Source organism: Daphnia magna, linkage group LG7 (assembly GCF_020631705.1).
Source record: "Daphnia magna isolate NIES linkage group LG7, ASM2063170v1.1, whole genome shotgun sequence".
NCBI lineage: Eukaryota > Metazoa > Arthropoda > Branchiopoda > Diplostraca > Daphniidae > Daphnia > Daphnia magna.
Window position 1 is genome coordinate 2,116,240 of NC_059188.1, and position 22,613 is coordinate 2,138,852.

The following is a 22,613-nucleotide window of genomic DNA, read 5'->3' on the forward strand; positions in this document are numbered from 1 at the left end:
TTTCGTTAAGCTTTCATTGGCGTCATTAGGTGCTGATTTGACCCACTAGATCATCCTCTTACAATATCTAATGATTTTTAAATCATCACTTTCGTCTCACATCACATGAAAATATTTCGTGGGATAGAAGCGTTTAATAAAGCTTTCTACGTAATCATTCGTGCAGAACATCACTGGCTAACTGGTTAACACAGACGCGTGACCACCCGCTGCGTTAAGAAGCATATGCTACAAACTGATAACCGAAAAATCCTACGCTCAACGCACGGGTAATTTGAATTCAGCAAACATCAGCGCGTGACCATGATTTTCTGTCCTGATTTACACTGAATTCTTTTTACACCAAGGTTTTTTGATTTTCAAATGTAAACAAACTTCTAGGATCATACAGCCGGAAAACAATTAAGGAACGGAAACATTCATTGTTCTCGTGTTTCAGTTTTTCAGAACTGAAAATCTATGAAACCGAGTAGGTTTTGTCACACCCGTAAGAGGAAAATTAAGCTTGAACAATTGTATTTGATTGATTTATTTAAAAAAGGTGAAAGAGTTAAGAGCGAGGTCGTAAACGCAATCGAACTGGTTGATCGACTGTGCCCAAAAGTCGCATAACCATTTTTACATGATTTACCGTTTGTAAGGTAAATCTTGGTAGCGCCTGAAATGAAATACAGATAAGTTTAAGTCATCAAATTCACAGTAGTTTCTTGGAACGTACTCTGAAAAGTAAAATGTAAATCTGAGCCTCGGCCAAGCGGCGGCCAATGCAAGATCTTCTGCCATGGCCAAATGGTAATGAAGCAAAATGGTTCATCACCATATTATCATTTGATGACGCGCGCCGACTCCATCGTTCCGGTAAAAACTGTTCCGCATTGTAAAAATAACGATCATTTCGGCCACTTGTGAAGATTGACATGAGTACTAAAGTCTATAATGTAAAATCAGATCAATTCAAGGGGTTACCAAATCATAGAATAAATGTGATTTCAACCTCTGGTGGGATGTCGTAATCTCCAATGACACTGTGTTCCGGTAACAAACGAGTGAGAAACGTAGCCACCGGATAGAGGCGCAAAGCTTCTTTAACAGAACCTTTTATCGTAGGAATATGCTGCCATTCGCTTCCCAATTTTCCATCGACCGACTGAATCGAAGCTATTTCCCTGACAGCTTTTTCTTGCACCTCTGGATGTTGAGCCAGTAAGTAAAGAACCCACTGTGCCGTATGTGATGTCTAGGAAGACGAATCAACAATGTCAGTTATAGCAAAAATTTTGGAATAACAAGCATTACCGTATCAGCTGCTGCAAGGAATAAATCAGTTACGATGCGCTGAATGTCAACTTGATTCACTTTTTGCTGTCGTAGGCATGAAACAATACATCCATTAACTTCTTCGTTATCGTCATCATCGGGCGGAAGTTTCTCCAGACATGACTGCGTTAGTTGGTTAGCTATTTGCAAGGCCTTTAAAGCGGATTGCTCAAAGCATTGCCACGCGTCAAGATTTAATTTAGCAGCCAAAGAGGGAGGAAGGAGCGTTAGACGAGCGCTACTCTCGAATAAACGTTGTAAATGGTGGGCCATTTCTGGAACATGCCTTTCAATTATTTCTTGATCCAATCCAACAGTACGACCGAAAGCGGCACACATTAAACCCTGAATTATTATTTTTTTTCCATATATTGAAATTTTGAATTTAGTATTTATTCAGAGTAAAAGTGAAAATGGTTTTCATACTTGCACGAAATAGCAATACAGGTCACGCTCAAGGTTATCAAGTGTACCATTTTCCATTTGGTTCCACTGATCGAGTAATCGATCAGCCACGTCATAAAGACTATCCAAATGGCGATGAAGTGTGGCCATTTTTAGTAGAAGTGGACTTAGAATTTTCCTGTAGTGTAACCATTCTTCTCCTTGCCTTTAAAATCACCCAAAGGTTTAATATTGATTAATAAAATGCCACTTTATCCTTAAACCTCTCATCTTGTCTTTTGTTTAAGGATAAAACTCTCCCCCTCTGTAAAAACCAGAGCTTTTCTTTACTTTTGGACCCCTCCGTCAGCGCTCCTCGAGTCTTACGTCATGGTTCGAGGAAAGAAGTTACACCTATTCAGACGAAGGCAGCCATAGCATGCTAAATTGGCTGCACGAACGATTTGACCTGCAACCTCGCCACTGATTCTTTACCAATCATAACGAATCAAAGGTTTTAGACACCCCCGGTATCGCGTTTTTTAGATTTGGAAATTTCTCAGGGACAAAGTTATTTCATGCTTCCCTGTTGGTCATAACTGTAATGGGATATTTAATAAGCTATGGTGCGTTAGTAAAAGTACCTACATAAAAAAGAGGCCTCTTTTGTACGAATGTTTTCTGTTGAAGATGGTCCATGGTTCGGGGAGCATAGGTCGAGGATATGCCCCTTCAGCTTGGAAGACTTGTTGGTAAAGCGCGGGATCGGCTAGCCAGACAGCTTCAACGTGGCCTAACTTTTCCCTAAAAATGGGTCCTAATTGGCGATGTCTTTCATTAATGTAGAGATGAATTTGTGATACGCCACCGGCACGGATCACATCCCATAATGTGCCCACCTGTGCGTCGACATGCAAATGTGGTTTTGATTTGTGCTGCATAGACAAACAATGGACAAAAAGAAATGAAAAAAAAAATTACCAGTGGGAGTCCTTTGGGAGAAGGAATAGAATGGAAAGGCAGAAGCTTTGAATAACAGCGTCTTCCGAATAAACTATTCCATGGGACTGGGGAGCGGAGACAGCGGCCCATTTATGGAAAGATATGTTTACTTTTTTTGACTAGCCTCAAACACTTGAATGCTTAATAATTAAAAACAACAAAAGATCACACAGCTGAATGTCAGCTTTCCTACTAAATTCACATGATATAACCTTGATTGCAATCCATTGTTTCTTTAAACTACAGTTGCTTGTATTGTTTTCACTATTTTAAAACTTTGTAACTTTTGTGTGTAGTGTTGTTGTGAATTTAGACAAGATACTGTGAAGCCAAGCATCACTGGCTAAAAAAGCACAAACGTTTCCAGTGCTCCCCACTCCCTTCCCTCGTGGTTTTTCTGTTTTCGTCTTATCTGTCTGTCTGCGTAAGCCCCGCCTTGATGGAACGCCAGTTTGCTGTCATTGGTCGTCCAAGCCCTCAAGTTAGTTTGCCAAAATCCAGGAAATTAACAGCCTCGAGGTCGTAGGTGGTTTGAAGGAATCGGTGCTTGTTTGCTGGCATTTAAAATCCCACGAAATATGCTTTCTAAAACACAGCCTCAGCGGTGGATTATGCAATCTTGCAGATCGATTGGAAAACTAATTTACAAAAACGAATGATATTTTTAAGAGTTCCAGCACTTTTCTTCTGTGTCTTTCTTTAAAGTGCAACAACCTGCGTGTTTTGCTTCATGTTACCTAAAACTGCGTTTGTTATCTCCTGTAACATAAACTTGCTTTATGGCAATTCACGTAATGGAATGCCATTGTGTTTTCATGTTGTCAGATGGTATTATACCTCTTGACCCCATGTTCGACGTTGCACGGAAAACGAGGATTGGATTTGGAAAGGTGGGAAGACTACAAAGTGTGCCGTTGACTGTCACGGCCACTAGGTGCGGCGGGTATAATGTTTTCTTTTAGGGTCCCACCTTAACGTATCGTGCACTTGGAACGTGCAATCAATTTAACTGGAAATCTACAGGGACTTATTTTTAACCTTTCAAACCATCCAAGTAATTTTTAATGTCGATCTACTAGGTATTCCCTCTTTTCAGGGATTTTTGCATGGTGGTGGTCGTTCCATTATGCATGTTGAACATCGAATAAGTAACCGAAAGAAGTCGGGTCTTTTTCTGGCTTTTCCGCAATGCTATTCATTTCTAGAAAAGTAATCCAATACGCAAAGATGTCCCTAACAAACAACTATCGTATCCTTGTTAGGCATGCTCTAACACCGTAACCGTCTATCGTTTTTCATTCAACACCATCAAATAGAGGTGTTTTTTTTTCAGTTACTAAGAACTACACTCAACTATGTTGCTTTTCGGGTTGAATTCAACAGTCTACTCATGTGCCCTTGTTATACACTAAGCGTTTCCACTTTGACGAGAAAAATGTTTAAATGCCCAAGTTTGATATCCTATTTCACCGACAATGAACGATGGGTGTTTTACGGGATAATTTTTAGTAGTTTTCCGCATTGAAGAACAAAGCGGCGTTTAGTTCTATTGTTTTCATCGCTAGGTCAGTTGTGCATAGCGACGGCGTAGGAAATGGGCAGCGAATTTGGGTTGTCTTTCACGAGTGAAAACGCCTTTCATGCATCCAGTTGGCCGAAAGTATTCTACAAACAAAAGGGCAATAATCAGAACACCTTTTCTTATTGAGAAAAATATACGGAATATTTTTGTTTTTTTCAATTTTCAAGTTTTTTATTGAGATAGGAATCAATGCAAAATCCAATAGGGCAAAACGGAACTGGGTGTGATGAGAACAAACACGTAGAAATTCAAAAAAGACTGTCGGAAAATGCCACATCAAAGATTTACGTAACGCAATTTCAAATATCTGGCGGCTGATTTTGGTTGCCTTTCACGGGTAAAAATTCCCTTGCGGTTGACCACCACCCTACTGGATCCTGTTTAAAAGTAGCCCCCCACCCACAAAAAAAGAAACACTGTGATTCAAGCTACAAGTCTAGAAATTAAACTATGGCCAAATTAGTTCAAAAATAAAGTCACAAAAAGGACAGGGATTTGTATCTTGTTTACGGATGCGGATTTACTACGTCTCTCAACTCTAATAATATATTCCACTTACCTTGTGGAGTGGCAAAGTCAGCAAAGTTCCAGATCATCTCGCCAATGAGATAGCCCATTTCACGCAGTTGATCGAATGCCTTAAAGTTCTGCTCCATCAAGACCACTTGATAATCCTCGGTCCAAACAACAGGAGGATCCTGAATCAAACATGCATAAAACGTTCATTTCCAAAGTCCCACTACGTTGCCACTCAGTTACCGTGTGTAGACCGGCAAGAGCTCCAGCACCATATTCGGTTACCACAACCGGTTTCAAATGTTTTTCATGCCAAGCTGTGACTTCTTTTATCATCTGTCAAGGTAAATTAGGTACCGGTTACTTTTTGTTCTTCTTTTGCTATTTTATTTTCCTCGAGAGGAAAAGTACCTGGTAGGTTATTAGTTCGCTATGGCCGGTATCCGAGTACCAACCGAAATAACGATTTATGCAAATAACATCTAGGAACTGGGCCTTCAAAAAATGGAAATAAAATTTAGAAGAATTAGTGAGTGGCTTTTAGGATATTAGTTTTTATGCAATGGAGGCCACTTGCAGCTAAATCAGACGCGTAGGATTGAGCCAAAACCATGGTCACAGGTCTGGCGAGATCCAATGAACGAGTATAATTAGCGACACGCCTAGAACGCACGATAGAAAAAGAGATTTAAACATGAAAACATGTTAAACATGAAAACGCCCACCTGTGACCTTAGTTATGTGCATATCTACGTAAGGAAGCTACGACAACTAACAATCTACACTTATCTGAAGATCGACTCACAGCAACATCTTGGCTGCTCGGTTTGTTCAAAACTAAAGTCACAGGCCTCGATGAATCTAGTCGATGGACTAGCTTGACAATAGTACTAAATGTTTAGAAAAAGAAGAGTCTACTGGATTTCTTTTGCAAATGCGAAAAATAAGGATTGAAATAATACTCAAAGTAGTGTGCCGAGACTTGTTTTTGCGATTGGGGTTCGTTGCCAATTGACCACATTACAACTGCAGGGCGATTTTTGTCGCGTTGAACCAGTTCCTTCAAGGTCTGCATGTGGGCTTCCAAAAGTTCATCATCAAAGTTACTGTAGACCATTAAACAAATGATTTTTTTTTTTTAATGGACGATAACAATAAATGCGCTTTCCTACTCAAGACCAACAGCTGGAACTTCATCGATAACCAGAAATCCTTGTTGATCAGCCAGATCCATTAGTTCTTCCGAATATGGGTAGTGTGAAGTGCGAAATGAATTGGCTTCTATCCATCTCATTAGATTGTAGTCCTTTGTTAATGTTACCAGGTCCAAGCCACGGCCTCTCAACTGATAAAGATTTACATAAATTAACAAAATATTTCTACTGCGAATACAGGTGATATAAAAATTTACAATCGCGTCTTCGTGTCGGCCAAATCCTTTAAAATAAACGCTTTTTCCATTTATGTAGACCCCTGTCGAATTCCATTCAATGAAACGAACACCGAATGGAAGTCTGTAAATGTCACCCTCCACATTTTTGGCATCGTTCCATAACTGGATCTGGGGGGTAGAAAAGGCGTTACCGAATAATGTCGAGACCGCTTTGGGTAACGAAGAAAGAACAAAATAAAAAACATGCATTTTTGGGTCAAAACCTTGAGCGTGTAAAGATATCCGACTGACTCGTTCATTCCTCGGGGCCACCACAAGTTTGGATTATTAATGCTGATTTCGCCTTTGAGTCCCTTGGCCTGAGCAACGAGGCGGTGCTGTGCATCATAAATTTCTGCAATGACTGAGTAAGCGGCAATCTTCGAGCCCCCTAGCTCAACCGAGTAGAATATGACGCCAAGAGAATCCGTCACACTCGTCGTGTTGATGGTTATATCGTCTATATAAGTTTTTGGCGTTGCAGATAATATGACAGGACGGTGAATGCCCGCAAAATTGAAGAAATCTTTGGTTCGTTGATGTGCAGTTGACGGAAAGAAAAATTCCAATATAAATTCAGCTGTGACATGATGACATGTTAATTACCAAAATTATACTGTTGTTCATAATAGCCTGGAGAGAAAAAATAAAAGGGCATAGAAGGTTTAGTAACCTAGAAATGTATCGAACCGTGCGCGTGTTAGCGTGTTGGCGTGTTACCTGCGGGGTAGCGTTGTGAGTCGTTGTGGTAAACAATTTTCCCTAATAAAATATTTTAAAAAATTCAAGAGTCACATCTGCATTTCAATTTCATTCGGAAACTCAAAAATTATTTTGACTCTTTGCCAATTACCCTGAGGGATAGTCCATGGAGTGAGTGTGTCTAAATAATATAACAAGAGTTATTTATACTCACAAATAAAAACACAATCAAGTTAATTAGAATAACTGTTAACAGCTACTGTGATCCAGTTTAGGTGTCCAAATTTCAAATGTTCAGTGATTTTTACCTCGAAAGGCAAATAACCTCCAGAGTGATTGGTTACTTCAACACCATTGATCCACTGTCATACAGAATGTTGTTTTAAAAATGAATTCCAGTCATTCATAGCACATGGTATATGTACACTCACCACTACTGCATAATAATTGACACTGCCAAACCTGATACTGACTTGCTGTGATTTCCAACTTTTGGGAAGGAAAAAATCTCTTTGATACCAGGCCCAACCAATGTGATCCCTAATGTTTGCATCTTGTGTTATGTCATTATAACTAGAGGGCACAGGCATGTCAATCACTTCCACATTCTAGTCATTTAATGGCAAAAAAACAAACATTCATTTCTGTTAGCAACAACATTTTGAGTTACAAGTTGGTAAACTCACGTGATGAAGAGGGGCTGCATACCACTTATCTTTAAAACCTTTGTTCTGTTCTGTCCTGTTAGCGATCGCAAATTTCCAAATTCCGTCCAAGGTTAGTGTTTCTCTTGATTCCGATGGTCTGGGGTAGAGGATTCCTGAAGCATGAATTCCATTTACACAGATAACAGTGGCGAAGAAGATTCGCCAATGCATACTGACACGTGATTGACTCGCTTCCAAAGGTAGGCAAAACCAGTCGTGCGATAATTCTGCGAATCCTTTATCTTCACAATCTTTATTTCAAAAAACGCCCTCTCACACAGACTGACAGACAACTGACAGCCGCCTAACCTGGTATGTTTTGGTTTTTCCTATTGCCTCGGTTGCCACATTTACAATTCAATAAACAAAAATTTTAAAAACTTAAATAAAAAGAAATTATTGTTCTTTCAAAACAGAAATTCAAAATCAAATGCAGAGTCATGAGATTTAATACAAGTATTGGAGCCAATAGCTCCGAGCTATGACAGAAACCTCTTTTATTAGTATGTTGGCAAAAAGTCATCAATATAGGACGCTAAATGTCCACCTTATATTATAAATTTATTATCCTTCGGTAAATCTTTGTTCAATTTTTTTTTTTGCGTTCAGACTGGTTAATTACAACAGAAACGTAATCTACAAGGGCGTGTCACAGGACTTGATGATTTCAGCTCAATCTACGTCAATTTGCATAGAATGGGGAATTGGTTCAAATGAATGCATTACATCTTTGTCGTCGTTATCGGCGCCAAAAAAAAAAGAAAAAAAAGTCGATTAAAATCAAGCGTGAAATTAAGAAATCCGTTGTGGTATGTCTGCACTCTCCTTCTTTTCTCTGTCTCTGTCTGTCTTTCGCTTTCTAGGGCTGTGTTGCAATACGTGTCGTTGAGAGACCAGTTTAAAATTCAAAGAAAAGACCCAAATAAGGAAGGCATGCTGACAGTGACGTTGACACGCACATCCCAGTTATTCTATCGCGAGGAGAGTTTCTTTATCTCTTTATGCATCCCCCACTTGAGACACCGCGTGTTGTTGAGCTTATAACGCGTAAAAAATATACATATTATACTGTATTTTAAAAAAATAATAATAAGACGAAGAAAATAAAAGAGAAAAAGACGACTCGTCAACCATCAAAGAAATGTGATAAGAACAAAAGGCTGCCATCTTGCGCTCGCTTCTGTCTACCGATAGAATCCTCTACGCACGCAAGACGCAACAACTGCGTTGCTCCTTTCATTTCTTTTTTTTTCTGGCATTTTCAACTAAGAAACCCATAGCACGTATAATTCCGACGAGGGGTTTACAGTGTAGTGATGCAACCCATACATATCTGGAGATTAGTATATGGCTCCAGAAAGCACAGAACTGCTGACTGTCCTTATAAAGTCACGGCGGGCGCGCGCGCGGGTCACGTCAAAAGTTTTCCCAGACGTTCCATGTACTTTGGCACGGCCACATACACACACGCACGCAAACACAGCCGGAAAAGCAAATGGTAACGAACACGTTATCCTTGCTGATGGTCGTTTACATTGACAGTGGCATGTAATCACTACCAAACGTCAACAATCTGGCAGATATTATCGGTCTCTCTCACTTCCCCCCCGAACTGTTAAATGTTGGCCGAGTTAAATCCGGATTCACGTCTCCGGATGACAAGCTACCGGCACGTTTTACATCTTATAATGTGTCGGAGGATTCACTCGTCACGTCAATGTTTTGTGCGGCTAGTTCGGTCTAGCCGTCAGTCAACGGTTCGGGGTTATTGCAGAACGACCTTGTATAGCATATTTGCTTGTCAAAGGATTGATCACTGATACGTGTCGTGTTCCAAACGAACACGACGAAGGGAAAACAACGAACGATAGCGAGAAACGATATAAAGAAAGAAAAATATAAATAAATAAAGCAAATACATAAAAAAAGAAAAGAAATATCAACACGGTTTTTTTTCCCCTTGGACGCGTATGATCATTGCTCGATTTAAATAATCCAGCAAGACCCAAAGTCACCATATATAGACTTGTCGGAATCAGAGCTACGGCCACAGAGAGCTCCATGCGAGTTCCTGCTCAAAATTCGGATCTATTTTATTGTGAGGGGCATGTTACTGCAGCAGTCATAAGTCCCTACATGGTCACTTATATGAATAAATTACGCAAAAGGATATTCAGCTTGTTCTCGTTTCTTTCGAAATGTGCAACGGTCAGTTTAAAGATGGAAATCAGACTTGACTTTGAAAGAGGGAGGAAAAAGAAAACTGGTAGCGACGCTCTTGTAGTGCCTTCCTCGCTCTTTTGATAAGGTTGGCCATCAAAGAATGCGCTGGCCGTTATACTATGCCGTGGTGTTTTGGGCGTAGCACATCTCCGACGTCAACGACTCTCGCACTTGTTGGATGTTGGCAACAGATTTCTTCGCCATCGCAGCAAAAAGAACTCGACAATGTCCGAATTAAAAAGAAGAAAATCATTTCAGGTTTTAGAGGCCAGAGATCGTTTCATCTTATAAGCTTGTCGAGCATTTCTGAATAAAAAATAAAAGAAAATGACGCCAACTATATTCCGTCCAACTATGCGTCACCGTATTTTTTTATTTGATTTTTTAAAGACTCGAGTTTTTTTGTTTTTTTCCCCTTCTCTCTCCAATCGAAATGAACCGAGAAGCAACGAGACATTCTTGGCGAGCAGCCAGAAAAAGACCATAAAATAGGTGACATATGATGTGTCAGTCATCGCGATGTTATCGGCGTCTAGACGGATCGATTCACGAAGTTGGAATCAACACTAAAAATTGTCTGAATGTGAATGAGTTTGAATAACAAATTCAAAAAGACAAAAAACATATAATAATGATAAAAACAAAAAGATAAACACCCGACAGCAAAACAACAAAAGAACATCTAGAAAACCGGTCGTGTGTACGTGAATTTGATCGCTTGAATTTCGTTTCTCTCGCTTTTCAATGCAATTCAACAACAACGAAAAGAATGGCCACAACAACAAAGTTTCTCCTTTTGATCATTTGAGATTAACTTTAAAATACTTTTAAAGAACCAGGAGAAGATGAAAGGAATCGTCTCGACATGATTTCAGACTGTGGATTCCATTGTTGTAAAATGTTATTCTGCCTCGAAATGGTTTTCCTTTTTTCAAGAAGAATTTCCAAGAGGGACGGAAATTATGCGGGTGAATTCGAACCCCAAGGATTTCAAAAAAACCGGGAAGAATAAAGACATCATGCAGTTCATCCTAATGTTTCCTCGACAACCGGAGGAAGTATCTCAAAATAGAAAATGACTCCAAAAAAGAGACAATATGTAGGGAAAAAAAAAAAAGACGGGTGGGGGGGTAGGAAAGGGGACTGTGAAACAGAAAAAAAAAAAGGTGAACGAGAGAAGAAGAGAAGAGGATGCAGACGCTGCTATACATATAAAGAGCTCTCTTTCGGTTAATGCAACAAGGTCGAACGGGTTGCCGAAACGCCCCCCCCCCCCACCCTCTTTTACCCGCAGCAAAGAGTCGAGCACTCGAGGCCTGTCGGTGTTTAAAAGACGAGAGCAGGAGGATGGTTTCTCTTCAGTCTGGTGGTACACGTCTTCCAAGCAACCCGTGTGATCGTACGTAACGTTTGCCTTCTTTCCTTATCCCGTTTTTCCCTTATTGGTTCAACTGTCTGGCTGCTTCACCACCATTTTATTTTTTGTCGTGTGCTTCGAAAAGAAAAAGAAAAAAACGTTCGTATTGTCGTGAAATTATACAATGGACTCTATTCGTCGGAGAGTCATCTTTGTCTCATCGCACATCAATCACTAGTTCGAAAGAAAAAGAAACGCAACGACACGCAAACAGGAATTTCTGTTTATTCAAACTACAAAGTGTGTCATTGATCGAGATTCCTACCTTTTTTTGGGTGGAAAAAAAAAAAAAGAGAGGGAAAATTCACCTCCCACAACGTCGCCCCGTTTCAAACAATAACAAACGAGAAAAAAATTGTCTCCGGCTGATTGATGACCGTGAGGATGACGCCAACCTGCTGGGTGGCAGCAATCAATCTGGACGTGCTTGCTCGTCTCTACCTGTAGCGGGTGAGTCATTTGGCCTGTCAATTTTAAACGCTCGCGCCACAATCCAAACAAATGAAGTCTTTTCTTTTTGCACCGTTATAATAGCTTACAAAATAATCATTAAAAAACAAAAAAGAAGCAAAATCCCAGACGTATAAACTTGAGTAGTTGACATTGGCGGACTGTTAATTCGCCCGTCTTAAATTTTTGGCTGAAGTGGGGACAGCTGTTGTGTTACTAGTCTCGCCGTTGATCTCTCCACATATGGTTGTGACGGTGGTATGTTGTGTGTGTGGATGGATGGAGTGAGGGCGACGGAGAGGAAGAAATCTTATCTCCCCACTTCCAACAGAATCGCGTGATTGACCACTTGGCTAGTTTTGTGTGCGTGGAAAAGACCGCTTCTTTCTCTCTCACGTCTATAACTTCTCTATGTTTATGTATGCGTTACACATTAATATGTTGCGTACATTTTTGTCTTTTGAACTTATAACTTGGCCTCAACGCACAAAACCAGCGAGCGTAATCAACTGCTATAGCGTCTCGGACGTTTTCCTTTTTTCGAATCACTGGTGCGAACAATAACAAAGTAGCGCACGAAGAGAAGCGAAAACGCAGAATGACGTTGGTTGATGGATTGATCGATCGAGAGTCAAGATATAGTTTCTTTAACGTAGAACTTAACGATGTTTTTCGGGTGTTGATCTGCCACAATGGCATAGAGAAAAGCAGAAGGTCGTTTTTGTGCGACCGACTCACCCGTTCAAAAGAAAGCAAAGCCTTTGCTGAGCGCTGATGGTCGAGGGAACGTGAGGCACCAAACGATGCGTCGGCTTTAGTCCAGTCCATAAATCATCTTGATTGGGATACGCACTCTGAGAGGCCAGTCAAAATACCAGTTTGACCGCGCCACATACATAATGGCCGAGATCCGTCGTTAGATCTCCATGTGCCGGTCGTGTTTTTGTTTGCCTTCACCATCGTGTCTGCTGCCATCTGCTAGGCACCCTTGACGTGTTAACGAATTAGTATAATAAACTAAAAGAACGGAGCACACAAATAATAAAAGAAAATTGGTTTAACCGTCAGATGGAGAGCAGGAAAAGAGATGTGTTCTTCTTGTCTGCGTCTAACTTTTCGTTTCAATGTCGGCCCTTAAATAGCGATGACGCCACTCTTAGGAGATTACAAAGAAATAAAAGCGTCAAATGTGACACGATGCACATTCAAAAATAATAATAATCCTCTTTTAGTCATTGACGATAGGCTTAAAAGTCGAGAGCTAAAACTCACCGGATGCGGGAAATGACCAATCAAAGATTCCATTTTGGACCCGATACAATGAAGGTGATGAGATTAGCAGATAACACAAGGCGAACGTAATTGAATAGACTATTATGGCTGAATCATCCCTAAATGCTTGTGAGGCTATCAATGAGGAGGGGGGAAATATGCAGTTCATTCATCATATACCACTGTGTATAAAGCGTTTTGACTTTATAGCACTTCGTTCTTTTCTTTCCCCGCATTTCGTGACGGGCTGTGGATCAAATTGGATATCATTCCAGGTTTTTTTCTTTTGTCATTTCATATTCAGCCGGCATTTTTTTTTTTCCATTAACGAAAAAGAAAGTAAAGGGGGAAGAATATAAAAAGGAGGACAAAGGAGAAATGCAGCTCGAAAGATTCTGTTTATTCTTTGAAGAAATATTTAACTGAGGTTGCGCAGATGATTTGCCATTCTAGTCTGTGCTGCCCTACATGGTATTAGAGACGATAATAAATTCTGTCGAGTCGTTTGGCTAGAAATAGAAAAGAAAGAAAAGAAAAGCAAGAACAAATTAAGAACTTGTACATTTTTAAATTGTTTGAATAAATATGTTACCCATATGGGTTGTTGACCTTGGACGTTTCACAGTTTTCTTGGTGGGGGAGATGAAGATTTGTTGAGTAAAACACGCCGATACAAAACGCTAAATAAATAATAAAACAAAATTTTAAAAAAGAAAAATGAATAGGGGCATCATAAATCATTGGCCGCTTTCCCGCGGTCGTTTACTTAAACAGGCATACAGCTCTCAGCGTGCAGTCCAATTGTCCCGATGATTTGATTGCTCCATGAATAATTGCTTGACTCCAGATGGAGCCCGTCTTCAACCCCTCGATGTAATTCAACCACCCCAAAAAAAAAAAAAAAAAACGGGAACATAAATAAATCGTTCAGGCAAACGGCAATACATTATACGATTGGTATATGTATAGAAAGAGGTCAAAAACAGATTTCGAAACATGGGCGTGACTCTGATCAGAATCTTTCGGTCGTATTTTATCATGCTTGACACAATCTACTCCCCCCCCATCTAAAACGAACCAAAAAAAAAAAAAAAGCGAACTATGAAAACGATTCTTCTCCTAGGGCATTGGGAACAAGACGAACCGATATATTTATATATTTTTCCAGAGATCTCGGCTATAGTGTCTGGTACAAGCGTAACCCCGATTTGTCATTCCCTTACTAGACCTAACAGTATAAATCAAAGAGCCGTTCGTTTTTATCCGAAAAAAAAACTTCTTTAGTGAGAAAGAGATAGAGCCAAATGGGATTTTTTAAAAAAATAAATTGATATTTTTATTTTCTTCTTGTTAGTATACGGAACTGGAGTTGTTTGACTTTGGGGCCGTTGCAGTGTTGGGCTTTAGTTTCCGCAAGAGCGAATCAAACACGAAACCGTGAGACTGGAATAATGGTATAGACTGTGTGTAGGGGTGACCTACAAAAAGAATATGAAAGATGATTTCATCCCATATTTTAAGAGGAGACTATAAAATACATAAATACAGCCGTTGCTTTTAAGAGTTTCGAAAAGCCATATAGGAACCGGCCGATTGGCCCAGAAGCTACAAGGTTTTTACAAAAGATATGAACCATGTCAGCAATTACGATATATGACAGTGCGAGGAAGAAAGAAGGATGATGAAGGCCGTGTTTGGTTGGGGGGAAAAACGTGTGCCGCATTTTTCGTGAGTGCTGAACGAGAGGATGAAACCAACTTTCACAATCATTTTGAATACAGAGATTTCTGTCCGCAGCCAGTGACAAGGACAGTGACATGTAAAGTCAAAAATGGTACAGAGACTTACACGAAGATGGTACCGCGGCTTTGCAAACGAAACTGGCCTCCATCACAACAAGCGTCCTCATCATCGCCATCTTCCAACGGCACTCCGCAGCATGTCAATTGCGGCATGGAACCAAGGTAAAAAAATAAAAAAATAAAATAAAATAAAAAAATTATGACTGGCATTCAAAAACATCGCAATGCACTCTGAAATATTCTGTTTTGAAAAACGGGAAAAGAAAGAAAAAAAAAAAAAGCTGAAAGCATCAATCATTTGTCTTCTCCTCGTCCTTCATTTTTTTTTTACATTATTTAAACACAAAAATAAACTTTTGTGTTTCGTAAAAATGTATTTCCCTAAAAGTATTCATTCTCTTTTGAACATTTGTTTACGTTTTGCATACGTCAGAGTGAAAGAGAGGCCTAGATTGGTGACTACTTACAAACAAATCACCGAAATGCAGTATCGTTGCTGTCCTGGTTTTTTCGGAGAAAACTGTGATATGGGTAAAATCAATGAAACAAATATTAGACAAACTGACATGGAAACATTTGCGCCCATTAGAATGCTTCAACTGCACTACGCTAGAACGGATGGAACGGCGTTTGAGGTCCGTGGAAGAAACCATTCGTGGCGGCAATGGGAACTACAGTTACGCTGGCCCGCATCAACGGTCGTTCATTCGTCCTGGACGGCCAGATATGAGCCATGTCACTACTACACCTAGAGGGTATGACAAATCTTGACGTCTTTAGTGTTTTAGTAACGGGTTGGTCACTCGATTGAAATGATTTCCGTGTAGAGCGGCACCAAACGGCAGCACTCAGATGCGTCGGCCAGCCGTCGGAGTGACTCGTCGTCCGTTCAGGTGCAATTAAGATGATTTTTTTGTTTTTTTTTTTATTTTAAAATGATTTTGATGAATGGTTGGCATCAATTGGAATTACATGACATTTAAGTGGGTATCACGATATAAGGAAACCGGACGCGGCTTTTGAGCGCAACGGTGCAGCACAGCAAGGTTCGTCGGACGTTTCCGCTGGAGTGCGAACACCGCAGCAAACGAGATGCAACTGTCCGGCAGGACCTCCTGGACAAGCCGGAGCTCAAGGTATTGATGTTGAAAGGATTGAGAAACAGAGATCAAAACTGTGAATTACATTTGGATTTACAGGACCAGTTGGGTTGACTGGAATTCCTGGATTACCCGGAAGGAACGGAATTGATGGGACTCTAGGTGCGCCAGGATCTCCAGGTAAATGTTGCATCACCAATGGCGAATTGGATTTGATTTTCTTAAGCAAATTTGAATCGTCAAGGTTTGGATGGACAACCTGGACAGAACGGCTCACCAGGAATCGATGGGCTCCCTGGACTGCCCGGGAACCCTGGTCCACAAGGTCTTACGGGTCTGCCTGGTCTACCCGGTTTGAAAGGTGAAATTGGTCCCACTGGTCTGACCGGAGAACGTGGTGCTCCAGGTCTTGATGGAATACCGGGGACACCAGGTCTTCCAGGAGAAGCAGGTCTTCAAGGCATTGACGGTGTACCCGGCGCCCCAGGTCCAGTTGGGCCTGCAGGTCCTGCAGGTAAGCAAAATGACGTTCATCCCGTTATCTTTCAAATAACGGGATATGAAAATTTCAAGAAACTAAAAATAAACTTGGCCAAAACAGGGCCCCCTGGTCTTCCTGGACCTCCTGGCCTACCAGGGCTTTCGTCTTACTCTCGCACAAACAGTCGCGATGGCTCTGGTTTAGATGACGATGACGTGTCAACGAGGGTAGGATTACCTGGCCCACCTGGCCCTCCAGGTGCGACCGGTGCTGCAGGTCCCCCCGGTGAGCGGGGCGAAAAAGGTAAGAATAGAAATTTGCATTTTTAGGTCGGTGGTATTCACAACGAGGGAGGGGGCAACTTGCCCACTAACTTTACTGAACTATTGACCAAAGCAAATCTTGGCTTCGTTGCTGTGTAACTTTTTGGGGTCTCTTAACTAACCACTGATCATGAAAAGAAAAACAAAAAACCACTAATTCAATTGACACCAGGTGAACCAGGTGACAGCGGTGCGCTGGGACCGCGTGGCCAGCGGGGAGAAAAAGGTTCCAAGGGCGAGCGAGGCTTCGACGGGGTCCGCGGACCACCAGGTTGCCCTAATCATTAATCCCAACTAAACTAGCTTTTCGTAATTTGATTGTATTCTTAATTTTCATGTTCTGTCTTGATGGCATTTTTTCTTTAACGTTAACCAACGTTTCTTTCTTCTTGGCTGATGTATTGGAAGAAAATACGAACCAAAACTATTTGTTAACACGAATGGATTTTCTGATTACAAATTTTTATGATTGCCTCTAGGTGATTCTGGGCTGACTGGCCTCCCTGGACCGAAAGGTGACAAAGGAGATGGTGGTATTTAATTGTTTTGTTTGTTTCTAGATTGAAATGAGCGGCGAATCAAATTTGAAAATAATTTCGTTTAACTGAACAGCGTTAGATGGCGTTGATCTTTCAGAGTCGATTCTTCAGTTGCATCAGCTCGTCGATGAGTTGCGAAGCCAAATCAGTGAACTACGCGATCGTGTCGTTATACTCGAACTTGGCGTTGGTGAGTCTCCGGATACAGCGGAGGCGCCTTCCAGCAGTCCCGTAGCTCCGCCTCCACTACCAACTCAAACCCCAAAACCTGTCACTACGACGACCCCTCCACCTGTGAGTCTTGCTGTTCCCAGATATATATATTTTTAGATCGCTGCTTGTTGTAATGAACTAGTTCACAATTTCCGCAAAAGGTGGTAGTTAGTGCAACACCTCCGGCGCCGGCATTGTCCGAGGAAGAAGAATCTGATGATTACGATGAAGATGCCGCTGTGTTGGCAACATCATCGACGACTGCTAGTCCGGTTTGTTCATTTTTCTCGGATTCATTTAATGATGCCTCAGTAATAAAGCTGAATTTCGATTGGAGCAGTCTCCAGCTCTGACGTCACCTCCTCCGCCAATTGTCAATCCGCCGCCGCTCTCCACAGTTGACCAGGATTACGGAGAAGAGGAAATAGATTCGGAGGAAGATTACACAGAGAACGAGGATGAAGACGAAGACTTAGTTTTGGATACAAGGCCGTCTTCAACTGCTGGTCGAGCTTCAACTTTAGCTCCGGGTCGTGGTCGACCTAATGCTGTTATCAACAACGGTGGACGTGGAAATGTGGCCAACAACTTGTTAGCTGAAGATGATGATGAGGATATTGATTCCATATTGAGCCCCAATTCCCGAATAGAGCCAATTGGTATTTTTTTTTATCGTATTCATTTTACTGTAGATTTTACATCTTTTATTGTTTTACTGTTTAAAAGGACGAGGAGTTTCTACCATTGATGCTGAAGATGATGAAGAGGAGGAAGAAGAAGATCCCGAGTATGATGATTATGACGATTCTCCAACCAGCCGATCTAAGCGGCATAAAACTGCTTCTAAGAATTTGAAGCATTCAAAACACTCTACGAACTCTAAGCATTCGAAAAACATGAAGCCTCTAAGAACTAAATTGAAGCCGAAGCGATCTTCAGCTTGAATTATCCACCGATGTTGAGAATTACCGATTTTTCGTTGCCATTTTGCTTTCAAATTTTTTTTTCTATCTCGTTTGGTTGCCAAAACCAATCTATCATTTTTATCAGTTGCCGAGGCTAAAAAAAAAATGACTGCCAAATGCCTTTAATAATAGTTTTTCGTCTTCCCGCATGCTCTGCAACTTTTCTTCCGTTTGTTAGAGAAAAAAAAAAGAGAAAAAAAACACAAAATTTTGATAAAAACCGGCTTCTCTAAATCATTTTTTAACCTAGAATTGAATTTTCTGACTGCCGCCCAATTTTAATTTCCACATCACTGCCGATTAGTTCTGTTTCCCACAGAGATGTTGCTAAAGGTCCTTCCCCAACATTATTTTTTTTTCATTTAGGGTGTCACGGTGGAATAAACGGAACCATATACATAATATACTTTCGCAATTTTCTGTTCACTTAAGAATATGTTACCCACTGTTGCTTGTTGGTGAAAACGTAGACTAGACGACACAACGATGGAAAAAGGAATCGCTTTTTCGGATGCTACATCATTTTGAAGCAAAGTCAGAGAAGTAAAATGGCGATGTACAGCCATCCCATGGCGTTTGGGTCATTGACTCATTTCTTATTTATTCGTCCAGTCTGCGTTATTTGATGTTTGGCCAACAACAACTGAGACAAAACGCCAACGGCTAGGCAAGCCTTCGAATAGAATAAATTGCGTCTGAAGTTCGCAAAAAAATAGTGGGGTTTCAAGGTTAAACTGGTGGTTTTGGATTCTGTCAATTCTGGCGAAAGAAAACCAGAGAAATCCAGACGTTCAAGAATGTCGTGACGCATTATTACGTTAGAATAGGCAATGAATTAGAGGTCATGTTCCCGTATAGCCAATAGGATTCATAATTTTTCTGTGGGTTCGGTGAAACGTACGTTAAAATTTCGTTTGGTTGAAGATTAAGAGTTTGCTGTTAAAATATTTGGTCAGAGATGAAATTATTTCTGTGCGACATGAATATTCAGGCCAACAACACTAAAGCCTGTGGGGCTTTTGCTGGGTCCGACAATTACGATGGTGATGATGTGATAAAAGAGGGTCAAATTTTTGGTGGTCTGTATTTGCAAGGACCACTTTCCTATGGTCTTGGCACACAGTTAGCCTACGCAGTTGATAATGATCGGAGATGGACGTTTTTGGTCGCTTCATGCGGTCAAAAAAAGAGTCTGAATCTTCTGACCTGTCGTACCTTGACCATAAATTCCATAGCCAAAAAATATTCCCTTGTGTGAATTGGCTGCTATTTTTAGTAAGATACTATTTCATCCAGGGTATTGACTAGTAAATAGTAAGTATACATGAGTACGCTTGTGAATTTCAGTGTATCATTGCATCATTCCACCGTTGCATTAATACACATGTTTTATTGTTTGCTTTCTTATAAATAAAAACAATTGATAACAATGCTTGTTTAAATAAAAGATATCATAATCCAACGTTTCATCTCCGTTCACATTTATAATGGCTTGGATTTCAAATTACGCAATAAAAAGCAAAACAAAAATAATAGAAAGCATGTTCGTCTGCTTAGTATCTGTTCTCTTTGTAGCGCTTTGCAGAGGTCTACGTGACCTTCGTCATGTATACAAACATAGTCACGTTGCATTGCTGCTGTACTAGTGTGCTTTGCTTGTCAGTTTCATTACTTCGCCACTACATTCAACATCAGTCCCTCAGCTCGTCGAAAGCTGAATAAAAAGGTAACATTTGCCTACGTGCATGAACTTTCCATGAGTTCTTGTTATTTAAATTGTCGTTGCTAAGGATTGTTTTCACCATATTACCCCCTTTTTTTTTAAATTTACGTCTATGTTTTCGCTGTTAGCAGAAATAAGAAGACAAATATTGGACAGCCATACATGTTGGCTGTGATGTGATAGACTGATAGTGTTACTGCTTGTAATGGCTGTAAAATATTTATACAAAATTATTATGAGAACAAAAGAAACTTAATTGCTCTTATCTATTTTTTCAGCCATGACTTCAATGCAAAATATTTTTTGGCAAGTTGGTCACCCTTTGTTGAAGACAAAGGCCATTCAGAAATCCTGCCAGAAGTACTTGAGTTCCAGTCAAGTGTCTGTGGCCCTGAGACCATTCTATTTTGCAGTTCATCCTGATCTTTTTCAGCAGCATCCTCAAGAACGAGACACAAACGAGGATTCACTCAAGCAACTCAATGGATACATAGAAACACTTATGCATTCAAAGCCTGTTAGGCCAGCTAAAGTCAAATTCTTTCTGCGCAAGCAACAGTCTGCTGATCAACAGTTCAGGGCTGTAAGCATCTCTCTTGCCCAAAGAGACATCCGTGGAGCAGTACAGAGTATTCTTTCTTCTTGTGCACTGTCAACTCAGTATGTTGACAATCTGGTCACCAAAAATGTTTCATCCAAACATAAGATTTCTGTTAAAGGTAAGCCAACAATAACAGCAGTCTGGTTTTCACACATTATTATCACATTTTTATTTCCCTGTTTTCAAATAGATGAAAAATGGGATGCAAACTTGTGGGAGGATACATTCAGAACAGTAGAAAACACTCCTCCAAGGGAAGAGACTTTGTCCGACTGGGTGAAGAGGTATAGCAAAGATGCTCAAGAGCGTTCTAAAGCATGCCAGCCCATCCGTGACGAAATATCCCGTTTGCAGGAAGAACTATGCAAAAAACTCAACTTGAAAGATCTCGTGTGGGCCTGTGGATGGGGAACGTCTCATTTCCGTGGTTGTCTTCAGTCGTTTCAATCTCTTGTCACTCATCATCCTGAAGAGATGGAAATCTTAGCTGGGAAAACCGTGATTTTCGGCAGCGAGTCTGGGGTTTCTCTTCAAGGTAACTTTCTCTACTTATTTTAGTGGTCTTTCCTATGTTCGATTAAAATTATGTGTTAAACCAATCGTACAAATTTTTTTTAAATTCCAGGGCATGTTGTACTGAATAGCGGAGAGGTACGCCACAATTGGCTGGACGTGATCCGTAACTTGCTACATTATGAAATTCCGCTAAAGCGAGTACCTGCGTTGGAGAAAGCCCTTTCTCGTTCCATTTGTGAAATTAAAGTGGCACAACGCCTATTTCGGCCAGAGCTGTTAGCAGAGGCTTACGAGTCTCATCTGAGGATGTTAACAACCAGCATGGGTACGTATCTCCGAAGATGCACAAGGTTTCCGAAATTAACTTTTCTTTTTTTAACTCTTATTGCATACTGTACGTAACTAGGTGACTACCGTGCACGACATCAGTTTCCCAATGAATGGCCAGAGAACATGAGCAACTTTCATTTAGTTGTCGAAGGGGAAGCCGGTCCTCTGATGCTGTCTCCGAGTGGACAGTTCATTACTCCGTCTTCTTGTCCAATATCTTTGCTCGTTTCTTTCATAACAGCAAATCTTGAGGAAGCCCGTTCACGGCTAGATCATTATGTGGCCGACGTGAGGCAAGAAAAAGCCTTGATTTCAGAATGCATGCAAACGGTATATAAATTTTTTCTTCGCATTTATTGTCTACTGTTCTATAAAGGAAAATTTCTTTGTGCTTTAGTTTGGACTTTTGAGTTTGGACAAAGATGACAACGTAACTCCGTCTGAATGTAGCCAATGCTGCCGACAGTTGCTGAAACAAATCGATTATTTACGTCCAGTCTTGCAAAATGGTCGTATTCGCATCACGCATTACTACTCCTTACTTTCGGATGGCGAAATGTGCATCCCATGGAATGCAAAATAAAATGAATCTACATATTGCTAGAGCCGTCTGACGTGTGAAGTAACACAAAAATACTTCTTATATTAAAACAAATGCTTTCATATATAAATGTCTTGATTAGAATATGCCTCGCGGTTGTGTTTAATTGCATATCATTATGTTCTTCTGCGTACTGTGTGTTTTGAAAAGCTTTTTCCTTTCACGTTTTTTGAAAATTGATTTACTTAAAATTATAATATTTTGCAATGTATTGATGGTATTCATGATTTTTGTCTATTATATACATAACTGAAAAATAGAATGCCAGCTATTTGCTGTCGATGGTATTGGTTTCGTATTTAGTTATCATTAATAGTCATTGGAATTAGCAACGACACTCCTCACAACTGCATTAAAATGTCCTTTTGTATGAAGATGTATGGGGTTGGCCCTTGTGTATCATGTTCTAGGTACC

At 40.5% G+C, this 22,613-nt stretch overlaps 4 protein-coding genes and 1 long non-coding RNA gene across 16 annotated transcripts; 2 read left to right on the plus strand and 3 right to left on the minus strand.

Moving 5' to 3' along the window:
- Positions 1 to 499: 499 nt before the first annotated feature.
- Positions 500 to 3,914, minus strand: LOC116926680 (cytochrome P450 315a1, mitochondrial). Its single transcript, XM_032933611.2, has 8 exons — positions 2,916 to 3,914; positions 2,683 to 2,843; positions 2,350 to 2,600; positions 1,744 to 1,927; positions 1,297 to 1,662; positions 995 to 1,237; positions 719 to 931; positions 500 to 658 (listed from the first exon to the last, which is right to left on the minus strand). Exons 2-8 carry the CDS (start codon positions 2,791 to 2,793, stop codon positions 551 to 553), a joined length of 1,476 nt encoding a protein of 491 aa, XP_032789502.2. The 5' UTR covers positions 2,794 to 2,843; positions 2,916 to 3,914; the 3' UTR covers positions 500 to 550.
- A 151-nt stretch (positions 3,915 to 4,065) lies between these two features.
- On the minus strand, positions 4,066 to 7,962 carry LOC116926679 (beta-glucuronidase). Of its 5 annotated transcripts, none has more exons than XM_032933610.2 (15): positions 7,622 to 7,961; positions 7,367 to 7,543; positions 7,183 to 7,297; positions 7,087 to 7,116; positions 6,954 to 6,995; positions 6,840 to 6,866; positions 6,458 to 6,759; positions 6,213 to 6,362; positions 5,974 to 6,146; positions 5,764 to 5,907; positions 5,379 to 5,463; positions 5,213 to 5,296; positions 5,045 to 5,137; positions 4,845 to 4,983; positions 4,066 to 4,368 (listed from the first exon to the last, which is right to left on the minus strand). In XM_032933610.2, the coding sequence occupies exons 1-15, from the start codon at positions 7,811 to 7,813 to the stop codon at positions 4,265 to 4,267; spliced, it is 1,857 nt and encodes a 618-aa protein (XP_032789501.2). In that variant the 5' UTR covers positions 7,814 to 7,961; the 3' UTR covers positions 4,066 to 4,264. The 5 variants fall into 5 exon arrangements, 4 of the variants coding, with proteins under 4 accessions (XP_032789501.2, XP_045032540.1, XP_045032542.1 ...); XM_045176605.1 differs by lacking the exon at positions 5,379 to 5,463 and adding an exon at positions 5,607 to 5,691; XM_045176607.1 differs by lacking the exon at positions 4,066 to 4,368 and adding an exon at positions 4,435 to 4,662.
- A 3,247-nt stretch (positions 7,963 to 11,209) lies between these two features.
- On the plus strand, positions 11,210 to 18,829 carry LOC116926681 (collagen alpha-1(I) chain). Of its 5 annotated transcripts, none has more exons than XM_032933613.2 (15): positions 11,210 to 11,732; positions 14,786 to 14,968; positions 15,240 to 15,337; positions 15,396 to 15,561; positions 15,634 to 15,699; positions 15,791 to 15,942; positions 16,006 to 16,086; positions 16,151 to 16,420; positions 16,508 to 16,690; positions 16,883 to 16,981; positions 17,190 to 17,243; positions 17,323 to 17,543; positions 17,624 to 17,734; positions 17,803 to 18,121; positions 18,189 to 18,829. In XM_032933613.2, the coding sequence occupies exons 2-15, from the start codon at positions 14,859 to 14,861 to the stop codon at positions 18,404 to 18,406; spliced, it is 2,148 nt and encodes a 715-aa protein (XP_032789504.2). In that variant the 5' UTR covers positions 11,210 to 11,732; positions 14,786 to 14,858; the 3' UTR covers positions 18,407 to 18,829. The 5 variants fall into 5 exon arrangements, with proteins under 5 accessions (XP_032789504.2, XP_045032545.1, XP_045032544.1 ...); XM_045176610.1 differs by having other exon boundaries at positions 16,883 to 16,936; XM_045176609.1 differs by having other exon boundaries at positions 15,809 to 15,942.
- On the minus strand, positions 13,384 to 14,791 carry LOC116926684. Its single transcript, XR_004396216.2, has 3 exons — positions 13,771 to 14,791; positions 13,597 to 13,684; positions 13,384 to 13,513 (listed from the first exon to the last, which is right to left on the minus strand). It is a non-coding gene; the product is annotated as an uncharacterized LOC116926684 (long non-coding RNA).
- Positions 18,830 to 19,992: 1,163 nt separating the features above from the next.
- Positions 19,993 to 22,485, plus strand: LOC116926682 (T-cell activation inhibitor, mitochondrial). 4 transcript variants are annotated; one of them, XM_045176616.1, is made up of 7 exons: positions 20,015 to 20,153; positions 20,282 to 20,361; positions 20,429 to 20,869; positions 20,942 to 21,286; positions 21,377 to 21,592; positions 21,674 to 21,927; positions 21,995 to 22,485. In XM_045176616.1, exons 3-7 carry the CDS (start codon positions 20,431 to 20,433, stop codon positions 22,178 to 22,180), a joined length of 1,440 nt encoding a protein of 479 aa, XP_045032551.1. In that variant the 5' UTR covers positions 20,015 to 20,153; positions 20,282 to 20,361; positions 20,429 to 20,430; the 3' UTR covers positions 22,181 to 22,485. The 4 variants fall into 4 exon arrangements, with proteins under 4 accessions (XP_032789505.2, XP_045032551.1, XP_045032549.1 ...); XM_045176614.1 differs by having other exon boundaries at positions 20,282 to 20,352; XM_045176615.1 differs by having other exon boundaries at positions 20,017 to 20,153; positions 20,279 to 20,352.
- The last annotated feature ends 128 nt before the right edge of the window (positions 22,486 to 22,613 follow it).

Coding starts and splice junctions, on each gene's coding strand:
- LOC116926680 (XM_032933611.2), bottom strand. CDS start 2,793: ATGGGCCGCTGTCTCCGCTCCCCAGTCCCATGGAATAGTTTATTCGGA. Junction 2,601..2,682: donor CTCCCAAAGGACTCCCACTG/GTAATTTTTTTT, acceptor GTCGACGCACAG/GTGGGCACATTATGGGATGT. Junction 659..718: donor TTTACATTTTACTTTTCAGA/GTACGTTCCAAG, acceptor ATTTCATTTCAG/GCGCTACCAAGATTTACCTT.
- LOC116926681 (XM_032933613.2), top strand. CDS start 14,859: ATGGTACCGCGGCTTTGCAAACGAAACTGGCCTCCATCACAACAAGCG. Junction 16,087..16,150: donor AGGTGCGCCAGGATCTCCAG/GTAAATGTTGCA, acceptor TGAATCGTCAAG/GTTTGGATGGACAACCTGGA. Junction 17,244..17,322: donor AGGTGACAAAGGAGATGGTG/GTATTTAATTGT, acceptor TTAACTGAACAG/CGTTAGATGGCGTTGATCTT.
- LOC116926679 (XM_032933610.2), bottom strand. CDS start 7,813: ATGCATTGGCGAATCTTCTTCGCCACTGTTATCTGTGTAAATGGAATT. Junction 7,117..7,182: donor GATCACAGTAGCTGTTAACA/GTTATTCTAATT, acceptor TATATTATTTAG/ACACACTCACTCCATGGACT. Junction 4,369..4,844: donor TGACTTTGCCACTCCACAAG/GTAAGTGGAATA, acceptor TTTTGTTTGTAG/AATACTTTCGGCCAACTGGA.
- LOC116926682 (XM_032933614.2), top strand. CDS start 20,431: ATGACTTCAATGCAAAATATTTTTTGGCAAGTTGGTCACCCTTTGTTG. Junction 21,287..21,376: donor GTCTGGGGTTTCTCTTCAAG/GTAACTTTCTCT, acceptor TTTAAATTCCAG/GGCATGTTGTACTGAATAGC. Junction 21,593..21,673: donor GATGTTAACAACCAGCATGG/GTACGTATCTCC, acceptor GTACGTAACTAG/GTGACTACCGTGCACGACAT.